This window comes from Mobula hypostoma, chromosome 18, assembly GCF_963921235.1.
Source record: "Mobula hypostoma chromosome 18, sMobHyp1.1, whole genome shotgun sequence".
NCBI lineage: Eukaryota > Metazoa > Chordata > Chondrichthyes > Myliobatiformes > Myliobatidae > Mobula > Mobula hypostoma.
The window spans coordinates 11,818,215-11,836,284 of record NC_086114.1 but is presented as its reverse complement, the minus strand read 5'-3'; the positions used below and the strand labels follow the sequence as shown (position 1 = coordinate 11,836,284).

Sequence of the window (18,070 nt, the reverse complement as noted above, 5' to 3'; positions counted from 1 at the left end):
GATCAAGACCTTGATCTGCCTAGGCCATATGGCTGTCTGTATCAGCTATCATGCTTAGAACTAACGTGGAGGCATGTTATCCTTGATACCCAGTATCAATACTCTGATACTAGAAAAGTAAATACAACAGCTGATATTAAGGCAACATCCAACAGAAACTTTTAATATATTCTCACGAAATGAGGCTTTGAAGGTTAAATGAAGTATTGCAATATTAACAACATCAAGTGTTGAGTTACTACAATCCTTTAGACAATCCATTGGCCTAAGAACAAGTATATACTGAGATGTCCGCCAGGATTTTTAAAAACAAGACAAAACATTTATATTCTTTTACACATGAAAAATAATGGCCCAGCTGCTAAGGGAAGTAAATATACGATTCCCAGTTGAGTGACACCTGCCAGACAGTATTTGTGGATAAACTACTAACAAGATAGATACTGAATTGGTAACATGGATAAAGTATTAATATTTCTGACAGAATTTGTGAATACTATGACTCCTTTGAGCAATAACAGCAAAAATATTTTAGTAAGTCTTGTAAAACAATTAAAATCAAGACAGCTAGATCAATTAGGATTTGGTTAAATCTTGCCTATTGGTTACTTTCTTTTTCCTGAAAGTAGCAACTCTTTCAGGTGAACAGATCTATCATAATAACAGTGTTTCTGGTATCTGATTCAAATGAGGATCGCTCTTGTAAGCAGTTGAGCGTCTATTGGCCACTCCGTTGTTGCAAGTATCAGAGCCTGGCCCAATTCACTCAAAACCAAATTTGCACATTAACAATTTAACCAGATTTTGTGGAGAAAAGCAGAAGCGGGATGCTGGATTTCTCTGCTAAACATAGATTAATTAATGCATACTAGAATTACAATCAACAACCATCTGTTTGTCTCATTGTTTATTATTTGCATAGGAGCAACTTTGTTAGAGAAATTTGTCTAGATCAAATAAACTTTACCATCTAAAAATCCTGCTTTGTGATAACATATTCAGAAAGGTTTGCAACTTTGAAGCCATGTCATAATTGGTGTAGAACACAAAACTGCTTGAGTAACTTATGAATATGTAGAAACTAAAAATTCAATGCTACAAAGATGTTCACAGCTCATAAGTATAAATGAAAAAATACAGTTAAAACTGTAAGTCAGAATATTCTTGCACTTTAGACAGTAACATCAAATGCTCCCAGGCCTAGTGCACCACTGCTGCAATATTTAACAGAATTTGCTATCAATACACACTTTGGAATGTGGCCATTTCACTGACAAGATATCAGAAAACAACCAGCAACCATGAAATTATATACAAGCAACAGTTGTTCAAAAACAAAAATAAATATCCAAATCACTAACTGGAAGGCAGCCCAAATGCTGCTTTTAAATCAACATTGAGATATGACAGTGAGTTAGTCTAAGCAGAGAAATCACAAGTGTTATTGCTCATCTGTGATGTTATACCTTCTCAAAAGGACCAATAGTTTATCTTAACAGAAACAAATAGTTCCTAGTCACTGACTGCTGCAGTGAATGCAATTATGGCAAGGCTCCATTTCTAATTTCTAACTTCTAACTGCCTTAAGTAGTGACAGAAGATCCTTTGAACTGCTCCAGGACAGGAATGCAAGTCCAGCTAAAGTCTTGCATGCGCAATAGTCTAACTCAGAACAGAACCAACACCAAAGGCTCAGAGGTCAAAAAAGACTACTACAAAGCAGTTAGTCAAATGGAGCATTGTCACTTTTCTGACTGCATAGGCAATATCAATGGAATCTTTCTGAAGTATAATTGTCTCACAAGTTAAAACCATATCAGCAGTTAAAAAGCTCTTCCAGTTTTGCACTATTCTTAATTTGTCATGGGTGTTTGGCTAGAGTGATCATCAGCACAAGAGTATAAACAGCAGTAATTTTAAAGTTAATTAATTTAGTTACAGAAAACACATTAGTCCAAAATCAACATTAGTATTTCTAATACTCAAGTCCAGGAGTTAAAGACACTGCATTATAATGAAGTTTCACCATTGGGTGTACCAGGAACAAAACTGTCACTCATAACAGCATTAAAATGCTTCCAGCAAGAGGATGTTTTTCCTTCCAATTCTGCAAGAACTCTGCAACTAGAAACATGTTCAGGCAAGCTTGATAATATTGCAGAATCAAGGCTCCCACTTGCAAATTTTTTTAATTGTAAATCTTATTGTGGGTGAAGGAGTTGAGAAAGTTACTAAACTGCGCTTAACAATTTTGATTTCTAAAGATGTCATTTGAATTACTTGTATAACACTGTTCTATACTTCATAATTATTACTTATTAATTTCGAGTCAAAAAGCTGATACAAATTTTAACCAATTACCCAAGCAAAATTAGGTTTGCTGTTTTACATTACCCACAAGTTACATGCAGAACTACTCCCCCAGACTTTTGAAAGTACTATATTTCTCTTCTATAGAATCAAAAGATGTTACTTTGCCAAAAATACTTAAAAGTCAGTATTTACTGTTAACCAGCTTTCCTGAGATTTTATGGCATCCTCTTTGCTCTCCAACCTTACTCCACTTCATATAACACTGAAGAATATTCCTGGTGATAAACAAATATGAAAGTCACTAACATAAACTAAATAATTTTATGGAAATAGTTTTAAACTACTTAGAAATATTATTTCACAGAATTCAACCCTTGAATGAATCAGAAATTTCATTCAGCAGGTGGTGTGCAGAAGTCAGTGCTAAATTTGATCACCAGATTAAACTTCACACCATTTTAAAAGTTTCTATCCCCCTCAAGCAGTTAATCTGATCAACCATTCCAGTTAGCTCCTAACCACACCCTCTATCTATTACCTCAGTCACTGCACTACACTTCAAATCACTTATTATAATGCTGCTTACATTGTCAATACAAGCTGGTATTCATGCACATCTTATTTCATATCTGTACTTCAGCTTTTAGCTTTATGTTTTTATATAATTATTTATAATTATTGAATGTTGTTGTACTTTGTTGTATGTTGTGCCAACACACCACAGCAAATTCCTAATACATGTAAATGTATATGGCTAATAAAGTTGATTGTTGCATCAACTGATCTCTATCATGGCTTTACTCCCACGATAGTAGAGGGCTATTATCAGTGTATTAAAAAGATCAACTACATCAAAAGACCAGAATTTAAATACATTATTTTAATTAAATTATATTCCCTGGGGAAATGGGTGCAAATCAGTTTTTATCCCAATGATCAAAGTTCAACCAGTCTAGCCATATCTATTCCATCAAAACAGCTACAAAAAAATCTGAGCACCAACTTTCGTAAGTTTTTTTGTGATGGGAGGAGGAAATGTCCACTTCACAAAATCAATGTGGCGTTTCAGAGAAAAATATGAAACCCTCAAATGCAATGTTAGAGGGATAAAAGAGGAAAGCCTTGCATATTTGAAATAGTGGTTGATAAATTAAAATTGATCAGGTAACTGAATGATACCAACTTTAACTTACAATGAAGTTAACAACACTATGCGACTTCTGAAGCTCCTGAATGGATTGCAAAACTCAAGCCACCTGTTTAGCAAAAGTCAAATGAATATCTATATATTACTCTGAGATACTACAATAGCTCCCTGATTGCCAGGATCGCAGTGACACTTCCGAGCTGCCCCCAGCACATACTCAAACTATGTTGGCTGTTGAGGCAAAATGACACATTTCACTGTATTTTTTGACGTACTGTATATAGGGCAAAAAAAGCTAATCCAATCTTAACATTTAGCTGGCTGGTGGTGTAGTGGCATCAGCACTGGACTTCCAGGAGAATAGCTCCAAGTACAAATCTGGCCAGCTCCTTGCACACTTTCCATCTGTGCTAGATTGAACGTCAAGTTAGCAACTCGGCCTTATAAATAAAATGGTCAAATGCTATGGAAATGGCAAAGATGCCGCCCAATGCACGATAAGGAACAACAATCTTTACATTATTTTGAGTTATCTGCCCCTTTTCAGAAAGCCCTGCATACTTACCAATGATTCACAAGCTTTCCGTTGAAGATATTATTTTGTAACTCCAAAACATAAAAACTAATTGACAGGAAAACAAGACATAGGAATGTGAGTCTAACTTAGTGTTTACTTTAAGTGGGGTGCACACGTATCACATGGTAGCGTCAAGACATATGCAATTCACTTACAATAGTGAATTATTTAAACAAAGAATGTTTAAACAAAGAATGCTTAATCAAAGAATATTTACAATAGTACTCGAGTACAACTGAAATATTAAGTACACAACACTCCTCCCTGCTTAGCTATAAACTCCAACTCTAATATAGAATGCACCATATACACAGTATACTATATAATACAACACCTATATAAACATCCACAGCATAGTAAATTTTCAAATTGTCCCATTCAGGCATAAAGATTTAATCACTGAAGGTTTTTTTATTCTTGTGGAATAATGTCTTTCCTGATTAGTGAGGTCATTCTGCTTGGCAGGTGAGACTTGTGGCTGTGAAAACAATCTCAGGTTCTGGGGCCTCTTCCATGGTGTTTGTAGGAGTTGACTCTGAGAATGTGGGAAGTGGTTCTGACAACTCCAGATACCTTTCTTCACTGTCTTCTAGTTTGTGCATCTTGATCTTGGGAAGGTCCATTTAGATCAATGGAGTATTCTCTTATTAATCCTTCTATTGCTCCCTTGACGATCTGATATCTCCTCTTGGTTTCTTCATCCACAACATAACCAGATGAATCCTGTTTTCGTAACTCCATTGACTCCTTTCTTTTTGGTCTTCCATTCATCAGTTGGGCTTTGGTCTTTACAGATACTTTTACAAGCAGCTTTTTGTCTTTCACATGAAGTTCACACAATAACCTTAATGCACGCAGAGTAGATTCTGATTCTTTATACTCACAAAAGCTGAATGCTTGCAACTTTCGTGAAGCTACGTGAACTCTCTTCCAGCTTAAAACCAAGCCACATTTTTCAAGTAACTGCCTAACATATCAGATGCTTTCTCAGACACACTACTTACAAAAACCGTTGTAGCTCAACCACTGCTTTCATTACTTTCATGCTTCCTCGGAGCAGCATGGTTGTTCCTTGGTCTAATCTGCTTTCAAACCAGAGGTTGGCACCAACATCTGTTTGCCCTCTGATGGGCAACGGTTCATGGTGTACAGCATGGAGACAGTTGCGGCATCATCTAGTACCTTTCTTAATTTGCTTTTAACTTGACCCTGTTACAGGGGATATAGCATGCAAATGGTGCAGCTGTCTCAGTCACTCACATCCCCACAATGCTGGCCCCCCTGTTTTAACCACATACAAGGCCAACGTGGTTTGTTGGTTGTTGTGTTTTACTGTTACAAATGCCATTCCCACAGGAGTTATCTTTTCCTCAGTGCAAGTTCTTAGCTGCATATCTGCAGGCTTCAGTCTGGTATCTTTTGTAAATCTCAAGGCTAACCAGTCTTATGTCACTCTCTTCAGATCATCAGTGACATGCAGATTAGTAAACACAAAATACTCTGCAGATGCTGGGGTCAAAGCAACACTCGCAACACGCTGGAAGAACTCAGCAGGTCAGGCAGCATCCCTGGAAACGATGAGTCAACGTTTCGGGCCGGAACCCTTCATCAGGACTATAGAAGGAAGGGGCAGAGGCCCCATAAAGAAGGTGGGGGGAGGGTGGGAAGGAGAAGGCTGGTAGGTTCCAGGTGAAAAACCAGTAAGGGGAAAGATAAAGGGGTGCAGGAGGGGAAGCAGGGAGGTGATAGGCATGAAAGGTGAAGAAGGAATTGGTCAGTTCATACCAACCGACCAACTCAGGTTGGAGAAGCAATACCTCGTATACCGTCTAAGTAGTCTCCAGCCCCTTGGTATGAACATAGAATTCTCCAACTTCCGGTAATTCCCTCCCCCTCCCTTTCTCTATCCCTATTTCACTCTGCCTATCACCTCCCTCATGGTTCCGCCCCCTTCTACTACCCATTGTGTTTTCCCCTATTCCTTCTTCACCTTTCCTACCTATCCCCTCCCTGCTTCCCCTCCCCCACCCCTTTGTCTTTCCCCTTACTGGTTTTTCACCTGGAACCTACCAGCCTTCTCCTTCCCACCCTCCCCCCACCTTCTTTATAGGGCCTCTGCCCCTTCCCCCTGCAGTCCTGACAAAGGGTTCCGGCCTGAAACGTTGACTGATCATTTCCACGGATGCTGCCTGACCTGCTGAGTTCCTCCAGTGTGTTGTGACATGCAGATTAGTGTTTTTTTTTGAAACTGCAAATTGACTTTTTAAGCTTTTTGTCTTCCCTGTGCAGTCTATTTATTTTTAGATGCCTGACATGCTCTTTGTACATGTCCTACTTTGTTGCATTTTCTGCAAGTTTCACCTTTAAATCTGGATTACTCTGATATTCGTGAGCTCCTGCCACAAAGGTAACACAATTTGTTTGGCCAAGCAGGTTTCTGTTTAATTGTTGCAATTTTGTTCACACTCACTCTCATTTTTGTCTGCTGTTTCCATTGAGACAGATATTTCAACTCCTTCAGATAGGAGTCGTTTTTGAATGCTTTACACAAACTAAACAATCTCTAGAGTGCATTAAGCCCATTATCAAACTGGCAACACTCAAGACAATTTCTTCAACAATTCAGCCACAAATGATGAAATGGACTCCCCTTCCTTTTGATTTCGCTTACGAAGCCTAAAAGGTTCTACATTCAACAATGATTTCAGTTCTAAGAGTTCCTACATTACATTTACAATATCAGCAATGCTCATTCCGTCTGGTTTGGTTGGAGTAGTTAAACTTCAAAACAAACTGTACGCCTTTTAAATCCAATGCACTCAGCAAAACTGGTACTCATTTCTCATTGGCTATTTCATTTGCTTTAAAATACTGCTCAACTCTCTCTGTATATTATACCCAGTTATCCTGTTGTGTAATCAGACATGTCAACATTTCTGATATGGCCAGCCGTTTCTGCTCTTTATCTTTATGATTATCACCTGGCACTAACTTTCTGCCTCCCCCCCCCAAAAAAAAACTCTATGTTCTCTGTATGCTCCTGAAGAAGCAGGTTTTTTAATTCGACAGTTTCTTGCTGTGCTTTATAAAAAGTTGAATGACTTCAATAAATAGGAAGTAATCTCTGATTAGTTTAAAACTTCCTTGTCATGTTATATTTTGTAACTCCAAAACATAAAAACGAACTCAAAGGAAAATGAGAAAGCCAGGAATGCAAGTCTAACTTTGTGTTTACTTTAAGCGGGACATGTTTGTATCAGGTGGTAGCATCATGACGTATGCAATTCACTTATTGTTACATATAACCCATAATGATTTATTTAAATTCGGAGTGTTTAATCAAATACATTTACAATATTACTAAAATGTTAAATACACAGATATATTAAGTAATGTATTCTCTAATAGATTAATGAGGAAGATTGTCAAACAATGCAGCTGGATTTAGATCAGTTAGAAATTTGGGTGGAGAAATGACAGAGTTTAACCCGGACAAGTATTAAGTGGTGCATTTTGGGAGGTCAAATGCAAGAAGACAGTACAAAGCAAATGGCAGGCCACTTAGGAGCACTGGACTACACAGATCAAAGTAACATACATCAAAGTTGCTGGTGAACGCAGCAGGCCAAGCAGCATCTATAGGAAGAGGTGCAGTCGACGTTTCAGGCCGAGAACCTTCGTCAGGTCAAAGTAAGTTTATTTACAGAAGGGTGCAAGTTGGATTAAGTAGGACACATATCACTTAGCAAACAAAGAGACTTCAGACTGAGGCTCACTAAATGGAGTTAAGGTATACAAAAATAATTTGGACAACATTCTGTAATTTGACATTTTGAGATAGACAATTCTAAAAACACTAAATTCTTCCTTTTGCCCAGTACTACATGCACAATTTCAGAGAGAAATATGCTACTTCTATTTAACTGGTCTGTTAATTAGACCAACCTATAATGCAGGATGAATGAAAATAAATACAAAGAAATTTTCAAACACCATTAGCTAACTGCTTAAACTTGCAGTTAGAACTCACATTTAATGGATCCGGCCAGAGCATCAGAAAGCAATTGCGGAAATGCACCAAGAGTCAACATCAACCCTAAAAGAATCAACATATTCAGGGAGGAAATAAGTTATGATAGGGGAAATGGCCATGAGAAAAAAAAAACACAAGGTATAGTTTTAAGAGCTTGAGAGAGTGCATTACCTCCACTCATCTAGAAATGCATTAAGTTCAGAGCTAAAACATTTACAGCTGGTTTAGTAGTTGTCATTTTGAAAGGCTAATTTTGATTTGCTGTAGATCATCCAAATACTGGATACACGGCTCAGCTGGTAAAACTTGGCTTTGAACAACCTATGTGCGAATAAGTGTATTACGAGAGGAAGAAATCATTTCAAACTTATAAAAACACAACCTTCAATGGGAATTGCACATCACCAATCTAAGTACACGTATTGTAGCTACACAGCTATTTGAAGTGTTATTTTAAATTGTCACCATTGTCAGCAAAACAGGAAAATTGAGCAGGTAAGTATACATGGCAAGGTAAAAATTAACGAAAACAACAAAGAAAACTGGTTTACATTTAACTGGGTATCAGATTCTATACTTAAGCTGAAAACTGATTAAAAACAATCAGGAAAATAAATCCACATTTGACTGTAGAAGAATCTTCAGTCTAACTCCAGTAATATAATTCACTGCAGTTCAAGAAATCGAGCTTTTTAAAGAACTGTCTACACATCCTTTGTCATATATCATCTTTGCCTTCCTTTTCCAAGAATAAATCCTCATTAAATGTAAATTTCATCCTTGCATCTCAACACAATAAGCACAACTGTGCAAGTTTTGCATCTTTGTGATGTCTTAACAAAGAATGTCTTATGGTTAGTAGCAATGGTCCCCTGAATTTCCAGACATTGCTAACAAGGCACTTTTGTTATTGTGCCCCAGAGGTGCTGATTTTTGATATTGTGCCTCACTGATGCACATACAGAATTTATTCTTGCCAAACCAGTAAAGTCCAAATTCAGGGAAGAAAAACAGCCAATAAGAAATACAACAACCTATACTCATTTTGTTTAAATGAGACACACGTGCCTGAAAGAGTAACTGAACTGCAGAAGCAAACATTAAAGATTATCAAAAAATTAGCTATAGTAGGTTGTGAAATGTCTTAGGAGATAGAGGAGCAGAGACATTCACAGAGGAAATTCTAGAGATTTAGAAGCTTGGCAAGTGATAGTACTGTAGCTAATGGTGCAGCAATTAAACTCAAGGATAGGCAAAAGGCCAGAACTAGAGCAGCAGAGCTGCAGGAGATTTCAATGACAGAGGGGAGAAATATCAGAAAGGATTTAAAGTGCTATTTCAATTCATCATCATCATCAGGTGCTATGCCCAGATTGAGCTTTGACTACCATGGCCCACACACTCCTGTTTCGGGTCAAGTGGATCAATTCATTGGTATTCATTTCCAGTTCTCTGGCTGCTGTCTCCATCATCATTTGTCTTTGCCTTCCTCTTACTTTCTTCCCTTCAATCTTTCACATAATCACCGTGCATTCTAACTCCTCTTTCCTAATCACATGTCCAATGAAGTTACGTTGCCTTTTCACGATCTCGTACATTTCTCTTTTTGTGCTTGCTCTGTTCATGACATTCTCATTAGATATTCATTTCGTCCATGATATTCTTCGCATCCTCCTCAAAAACCACATCTCTGCTGCTTCAATTCATTTCCTCATGTAAATAGATACTGTCCAACATTCTGAGTCGTATAACATAACTGGATAAACGCAACATTTCAGTACTCTGAAGGGGGGTTGTCATGCCTAGTTTAGTGTTGGTCAGTATATTCTTTGTTCTTGTAAAGGTGTCTTTTGCCATCCCTATTCTTCTTTTGATGTCCATGTCCACCTGCCATCTGATGTCACCCAGCTTCCTAAGTAGCAAAAGTTCTGTACTTGTTTTATGTTTCAGTTCAGGTGTTTAAAACGGATGTACCCCATCCATTATTTATTTATATACACACACTCTTTTTCTCTCTCTCCTTTTTCTCCCTCTGTCTCTCTCACTATACCCCTTGCTCATCCTCTGGGTTTCCCCCCTCCCCCTTTTCTTTCTCCCTAGGCCTCCTGTCCCATGATCCTCTCATATCCTTTTTTGCCAATCACCTGTCCAGCTCTTGGCTCCATCCCTCCCCCTCCTGCCTTCTCCTATCATTTCGGATCTCCCCCTCCCCCTCCCACTTTCAAATCTCTTACTAGCTCTTCTTTCAGTTAGCCCTGATGAAGGGTCACGGCCCGAAACGTCGACTGTACCTTTTCCTAGAGATGCTGCCTGGCCTGCTGTGTTCACCAGCAACTTTTATATGTGTTGCTTGAAATTCCAGCATCTGCAGATTTCCTCGAGTTTGCGGGTTTAAAAATCATTCTTTTCTAATTGCTCCATCTTTAGAGGCTGTGTTTCAGCTTCCAAGAGCCCAAACTCTGGATTTCCCTACCTAAACCAATTCTCTTTTCTTCTTCATAAACCCAGAGCAACAAAATGCTGGATGAACTCCAGCAAGTCAGGCAGCTTCTATGGAGGGGAATAAACCATCAACATTTTGGGCCAAGACCTTTCTCAGGACTCAAGCTTCAAACTCTTTGATCATCTACCCAAATACCTTCTAAGGCTTTGTAGCAATTCAAGCATGTTTGTATTTATATTGAGCTTTTTATTTTTTTAAATTTTATTTTGAGATACAGCTCTGAGTAGGCCCTTTTGGCCCTTCGAGCCATACTGCCAGCAACCCCTGGTTTAACCCTAACCTAAATACAGGACAATTTACAATGACCAATTAACCTACCAACCAGTACATTTTTGGACCGTGGGAGGAAACCAGAGCACCCAGAGGAAACCCAAGCAGTTACGGGGAGAACATACAAACTCCTTATAGACCACAGCAGAAATTGAACCCGGATCACTTGTACTATAAAGTGTTGTGCTAATCACTGTGCTACCATGCAGCCCCAAATCTTATATGCGTAACTTTTTGATATCATCAATAAAGGGTTCGAAAAGCATGTTTTTGTCAGATTAATATTTTCACAAATATCTGCAAAATTATCAGCAACTACAAGAGGAATTAAAACAGGAAAGCAAAAGTAACTTATTTTAACTTAAGGAGACAATATACATTTCTAATAAGTCTGGCATTGAAGGTTGCAAAATAACAATCTGTAAATTCATTTTGTGGCTTCCCTGTAACAGGAGAAATGCACAAAGCTCATATAAACTGCATATGGTTAAACACTGTGGTTAATCTGTGGTTCAAGCCAACGATGGAAGGAAATGTTAGTGATCTGCAGAATAAGTGTCAACTACACTGCCCAGAGTGTCTATGCTTGACTTTTTGTTAGAACAACGTGCATCAGGCCGAATCATCAACTTTGTCCATCCCTCTCCGTAAAAATGTTGTCCACGCATTTCCAGCATTTATTTCATTTTAACTGCCCCAATACAACTTCTGGTCAGTGCAGGTTTATTTCTCAGTTGCGGTTAGCAGCAAAAAGCTCTGCATCAGACTTGAACTATCAGTCAACCTTTGATTATGACCACTATTTATGAAACCCTGCTGAGTTTCAGGTTAAAAATCACCATATCCCTAAACAAACTACTCTTGAAAATCTATGCAATGCTCAAAGTAAATGATTTCTTGTAATAATATTATAGGACGTCATATATCTATAGGCATAGATAAGCTACAATATGAACAAAGACAAATATAAGGTGCTGCAAAACATGCCACTATATTCACTGACATACCACTTTCCATGCAAAACATCTCAGAATGCTTTCTTTTTTGCAAAGGCATTAGGACAGATTACTCCTGATCATTATTTAAGGACAAAAGAAAACTTGTACGATCCCCCAGGTAGGAAGTGAAGGCTAAATCTCAAGTCATTCATTAGGACTTTCAGAAATTCTGACTCAAACTCCTGCTCTCTCCTACTTAGAGGTTCCTTTTAAACCAACACCATTGACCAAATATTGACCTGCTTAGTGCAAATATTAGAATGCTCAACATATGGAAGATGCTGATGTTATTAAATGATGCAATGTAGGGATGAGCAGAGTGTCCAGTCTGGGCAAAACGACTACTCATACGTGTACTTGAACTTGAGTAAAAAATGTTGAAAGATAAGGAATCTATTTTGGCACATGGCAATTTCTTATCTGTTGCACGTTTAGCTTTAAATACTGCAAAACTCTTTTTACCAATGCAATAGAAAGGGGCATACTGAACAGCATTTACTTTAGAGACTTAATTCTAATGATCAATTACATTTCTCATTTATTTTACGATTTAAAAAATACTTAGCCAAATTTATTTGCTTGAAGATGGAGATGATAGTGAAGATTTATCTCCTTCTTTTATCCAAAGATTTTTAAACCAAGAAACTTTGAAGCTCAATTCCTGGTGATTATATTATTCCACTCCATCGATAGATTTGGAAATTCCAGTTGTGCTCACACTGTTTCTGTATATTCTGAAAAATTTCCATTTCTCTAAATGCCACGCTTTCAAATCTTATAATCCCAACTCTATTGTACAACACAGTTATTAAACATGTTTAGTTGCAGTAGCTACATAGTAGGATTTACTTCTGAGGCAAAAGTTTTTTAAGAACACAAGGAAGTAAATACGAGTATGCCAGAGCTGATTTTAAATCTGCTCTGCTATTCAACAATCATTTACCACCCCCTATGCATTGGCAATTTTCATACTGTATCTTCAAGAATCAAAGAGAATCCATAAAACTCAGCTTTTACTGAAACTCTCAGGGAAGGAAATTAAAATATTTACAGCACACTATTTATGAAATGCTCTTCATCATAGCCTGCAGACAATGTTCTGGACTCCACTGAAAGGAATCAACCTCTTGGCATCTCTCATGAACATCCCTCAGATTCTTGCACACCTCAATGAAAGCATATTTTCTCAACTTCACTGAGCACAGGCCAAACTTCCTTAATCACTCTTCACACAAAAGATCTTGTGCATCTATACTGCACACAGTATAGAGACTAGAGACACTGTAGATGTTCGCCCGTATGGAGTCCCAAAACAGTAGTGTTCTTAGTAAATTCCTGCAAGTTCAACAAGGCTTACTCTCGTACTCCACCTCCTCATCCTTTGCAACTGCCATTCAGCAGGCCCATGGCTGAACTGTGACTTAACTCCATGTAGCCACCTGTTCACCAAAATCCTTAATAAATTTGGTTAAAATAGCATCAAGAACCATTTCTAGAAGTTCCAAATTTCAACTAATTTTTGTAGCTTCATGCCTGAAAGTACTGGGTCTAAATTATAGGCCACATTCCTTAGTCTTATAATATCAATGTATTTCTCATAATCAGTTTTGAGCAAAGTACCCTTGAGCCTTCCATACTGTTGTAATATAACACTAACTTTTACTAAATCACTGAAGTATACCAAATCAGTTCTGTGTAAGTCAAGATTTCAGATTTCCAAAAGCTGTATTAAAACAAATTAAAAACGAAGGTTAATCAATTTGAAATGTTCACTGGTTTCTCTCTCCTGTCCTGAATATTTACAGCATTTTGTTTATATTTATCAGATTTACAGCATCTGTGGTGGTATTTTAAATTTAAACTGAATCAAAGATTTAGTTTAAAGTCTCCCAAGAATGAATGACACTTTATGTAGTGGCACTCTCATCCCCTCAACTATTTTTTCATACTGCATTGTGTGTTGTTTTGCTTATAAATTGTAAAATTTGATTAGGTGGTGTGAAATTTAAAACACATCTTAATAATGGAAATATGAACCATGTTAAGTTTATCTGAATAAAGACTCTTTCTGCATTATTGAAGCCTCTTGAGGCAACGAATACAATGGGACACTGTACTGAATTACCCAGTAACTACATCTAACTTGGCAAATGAATCATTTAAAATGGAGCTGGCCAGTTATTTCCATCTTGATTTTACATCCTCTCCCCATTAAAACTTTTCAGGGTAGCATTTTCGCAAGAAAAAAAAACAAGTTATCGTTTTTCTTTTCCCTGCCCATTCACCACTTTAATTCATAAAAGCATTTAGTAATGAAGCAAAGGAAAAAAAAACACTAGAAAACTAAAATGATAAATGATAGGTGCTTGGATTTTATTTCAAGTCAAAAGGAAATACTATATTTAAAGTCGTCTTCAGAAGAATACTAAAATATAAATCTACAAAAGGTCTTTAAAATAAAATTCAAAGAGAATAAAACCTGATTTATTTGTATCTCGTCTCCACCGTGTGGCAGAGCCTGACAACCAGCCACAGCTGCACCGCCACAGCTCGTCAGGACACACAAACTTCACGCCGTACAAACTCCCACCCCTATTGCCTAGCAACGATAACCACAACCAATCAGGATGCTGAGCACAACATCAATCAAGCATTCCAATTTACGCTCATCAGGTTAGGTTGCACGAGCATACAGCCATGGAGACGGCGCAATTCCTTAGCGGACGGCAAGTCCTTCCCGACCTACTTACCCAGAATATCAGATTTAAAAACACCAGCACGGTTTTGGATGATGTTATCCCGCACTGACCCATAATTGCAATGCGAGTTTATCGCGATCTTGTCCTCGACAACCGCCCTGTGAAGGTTCGGTTGTTGCTCGGCACTCTGGCCTACAGCCCCCTCAACTCCCAACGACCACTGACAAGTGCACACGACGGCACCCGGAGTCGGGACGACCCAGCCTCCCACGTGACCGACGCGTCACCAAGGCATTACGTCAACGTTTGCGTCCCGGCCGCTTGTTGGTTCTGTCTGTGTGTGTTGTGCGAGCTGGCGTCGATGAGACGGTACCTTCGTGCGCTCCAACCCGATCTGCTGCAGAATACAGTACTGCAGGTTAGGTTAAACAACTAACGTTTCAACAGGGTTTTTATTAATTCTGTTATGGTATTGGATTCATTGAGTATGCCCGCAAGAAAATGAATCTCTCCTCCTCTCTTTTGCTTATGACCCCTCTTCACCTGGATCTTTCCCTCCACCTCCTTAAACTGGCAGTCTCCTTTCTATTTTTCAGTCCAAATGAAGGGTCTTAACTCAAAACATTCATTGCCCCATTTCTTGGCTCATTACGTTCCTCCAGCTTCTCGTTTGTTGCTCCAGACTACTATTAAAATTGGCCTTTCTCCAATTTAGAATCTCATCCTGAGGACTAGACCTGTCCTTTTCCATAATTACAGTAGACAATAGGTGCGGGAGTAGGCCATTCGGCCCTGCGAGCCAGCACCGCCATTCACTGATCATGGCTGATCATCCACAATCTGTATCCACTTCCTGCCTTATCCCCATAATCTTTGATTCCGCTATCTTTAAGAGCTCTATCCATCTCTTCTTTTGAAAGCATCCAGAGACTTGGCCTCCTCTGCCTTATGGGGCAGAGCATTCCGTATATCCACCACTCCCTGGGTGAAAAAAGTTTTTCCTCAACTCCGTTCTAACTGGCCTACCCCTTATCCTTAAACTGTGGCCTTTGGTTCTGGACTCACCCATCAGCGGGAACATGCTTCCTTCCTCCAGCATGTCCAATCCCTTAATAATCTTATATGCTTCAATCAGATCCCCTCTCATCCTTCTAAATTCCAGTGTATACAAGCCCAGTTGCTCCAATCTTTCAACATATGACAGTCCTGCCATCCCAGGAATTAACTTTGTGAACCTATGCTGCACTCCCTAAATAGCAAGAATGTCCTTCCTCAAATTTGGAGACCAAAACTGCACACAGTACTCCAGGTGTGGTCTCACCAGGGCCCTGTACAGCTGCAGAAGGACCTCTTTGCTCCTATACTTAATTCCCCTTGTTATGAAGGCCAGCATGCCATTAGCTTTCTTCACTGCCTGCTGTACCTGCATGCTTGCTTTCAGTGACTGATGTACAAGAACACCTAGATCTCGTTGTACTTCCCCTTTTCCTAACTTGACTCCATTTAGATAATAATCTGCCTTCCTATTCTTGCCACCAAAGTGTCCTTGAAACTAATGACATTATGATAACTAGATTGAAAGTGTTCCCCTACACAACCTTCTATCACCAATCCTGTCTCATTCCCTAATAAGAGATCTAGTATCGCACTCTAGCTGGGACTTCTATGTATTGATTAAGGAAACTTTCTTGAACATGTTTGACAAACGTTCCCATCCAGCCCTTTTACAGTATGGGAGTCCCAGTCAATATGTGGAAAGTTAAAATCACCTACTATCACAACCTTTTGTTTCTTGCAACAATCTGCAATATCTCTACAAATTTGCTCCTCTAAATCCCAGGGTATGTTGCTTCATCTATATTATAATCCTATTACCATGTTCATACATTTTTTATTCCTCAGTTCTACCCATAAAGCCTCACTGGACGAGCTCTCCAGTCTGTCTTGACTGAGCACTGCCGTGGTATTTTCCCTGACTAGTATTGCCACCCCTTCCCCTTTAATTTCTCCCATTCTATCATGTCTAAAACAACAGAAACCCAGAACACTGACCTGCCAATCCTGCCCCTCCTGCAACCAAGTCTCACCACGCTCAAACTTTGTATGTTGGCTTAACAACTTCTTTCTCCACAACCCTTCCACTATCTGTTCTGATTCTCATCCCCCTGCAACCTTAGTTTAACCACCCTCCCCCCACATAATTTTTAGTGTACAGGTGGAAATCTTTCTAGCCTAGGGAAACAAGGGAGTTGCCATTTCTTCTCCGCCAATGGGATCTTGTGGATTTGGGATTTGCTTTCCCAGAGGCAGAGATGACAGTAAATAGAACATGTTCTGCTTGGAGGTCAGTGATCAGTGGTGTTTTACAGGGATCACTGCTGGGACCCCCAGCTCTCTGATTTTATAAATGACCTGAATGAGTAAGTGGAAAGGTGGGTTAGTAAGTTTTGAGATAACACAAAGATGAGATGGTGTTATTGATAGTTTAGAAGGTTAAATTACCTTACAAGATGCAGAGCTCGCTGAGAAGTGTCAGTTCAATCCAGAACAGTGTGAAATGATACACTTAGGAAGGTTGAACTTGAAGGCAGAGTACAAGGTTAATGGCAGAATTCTTAGTAGTGTGGAGCAACAGAGGGACCTTGTGGCCCACATCCATAACCTGCTGCACAGGTTGATCAGGTGGTTAAAAAGATACATGGTGTGTTGGCCTTCTCTGCCAAGGTTGTTGGTGGAGACTGAGACATGAGGGACATTTAAGGACTCTTTGATAGGCAAATGGATGAAAGTAAAACAGAGGGCTATGTAGGAGGAAGAGTTAGATTTATCCTAGAGTAGGTTAAGGGCCTGTACTGTTCTATGTCCTATAAATAAGCCAGTGGGTTTGCTTATTGAATAGCCTGCATGCAACAAGTACCAAACAGAGTTCAGTTACAGTGTCAGCTAATGTCTTTCTCCAATAAAGGACAATGAGAGGTACCCATCAACATCCTAGGGGTCACCATAAAGCAGAAGCTCAACTAGACCAACCATATTTAAAAGAACAGAAAAGGGGCTTGGTACCGTGTAGTGAATAAACCACCTCCTTACTTCGCAAAGATGTCACATGTTATAAAAGGCATGTCCAGGGTGCAATAGAACACTTTGCACTTGCCTTGCTGAGTTCAACTGCAACATCATTCAAAAAACTCAACGCTACATTACACGCGGTGAAGCCGGCAGATTGGTTATTACATGAAATACACACTCTGAATGTCCATTCCTGACAGCACGGGTGCACTGACGCTACAGTATGTACCACTTACAAAATACACCAGAATCTTCTCACTTTCCAATGCAGTTTCCAAGTTACCAAGAAGAAGAGCAACAAGCATATTGGAACAACACTACTTTCTCCTGCAACTCTCGTGCTATTCTGCCTTGGAAATACAGCCAGTGACCGCTTTATTAGATAGCTCCTATATCTAATATAGTGGCCACTGAGTGTATGTACATGGCCTTTTGCACTTGTGGCCGAACCAATTTAAGGT

At 39.0% G+C, this 18,070-nt stretch overlaps 1 protein-coding gene across 1 annotated transcript in view; it reads right to left on the bottom strand.

The window, feature by feature from the left end:
* The window catches only part of LOC134358330 (tetraspanin-3-like), a 71,574-nt gene extending 56,778 nt beyond the window's left edge, over window positions 1–14,796 (bottom strand). The window contains exon 1 of the mRNA XM_063070448.1: window positions 14,592–14,796. Within this exon, the coding sequence (XP_062926518.1) occupies window positions 14,592–14,654 (63 nt within the window). The 5' untranslated portion in view covers window positions 14,655–14,796. The remainder of the gene's footprint in view (window positions 1–14,591) is intronic.
* Window positions 14,797–18,070: the final 3,274 nt, after the last annotated feature.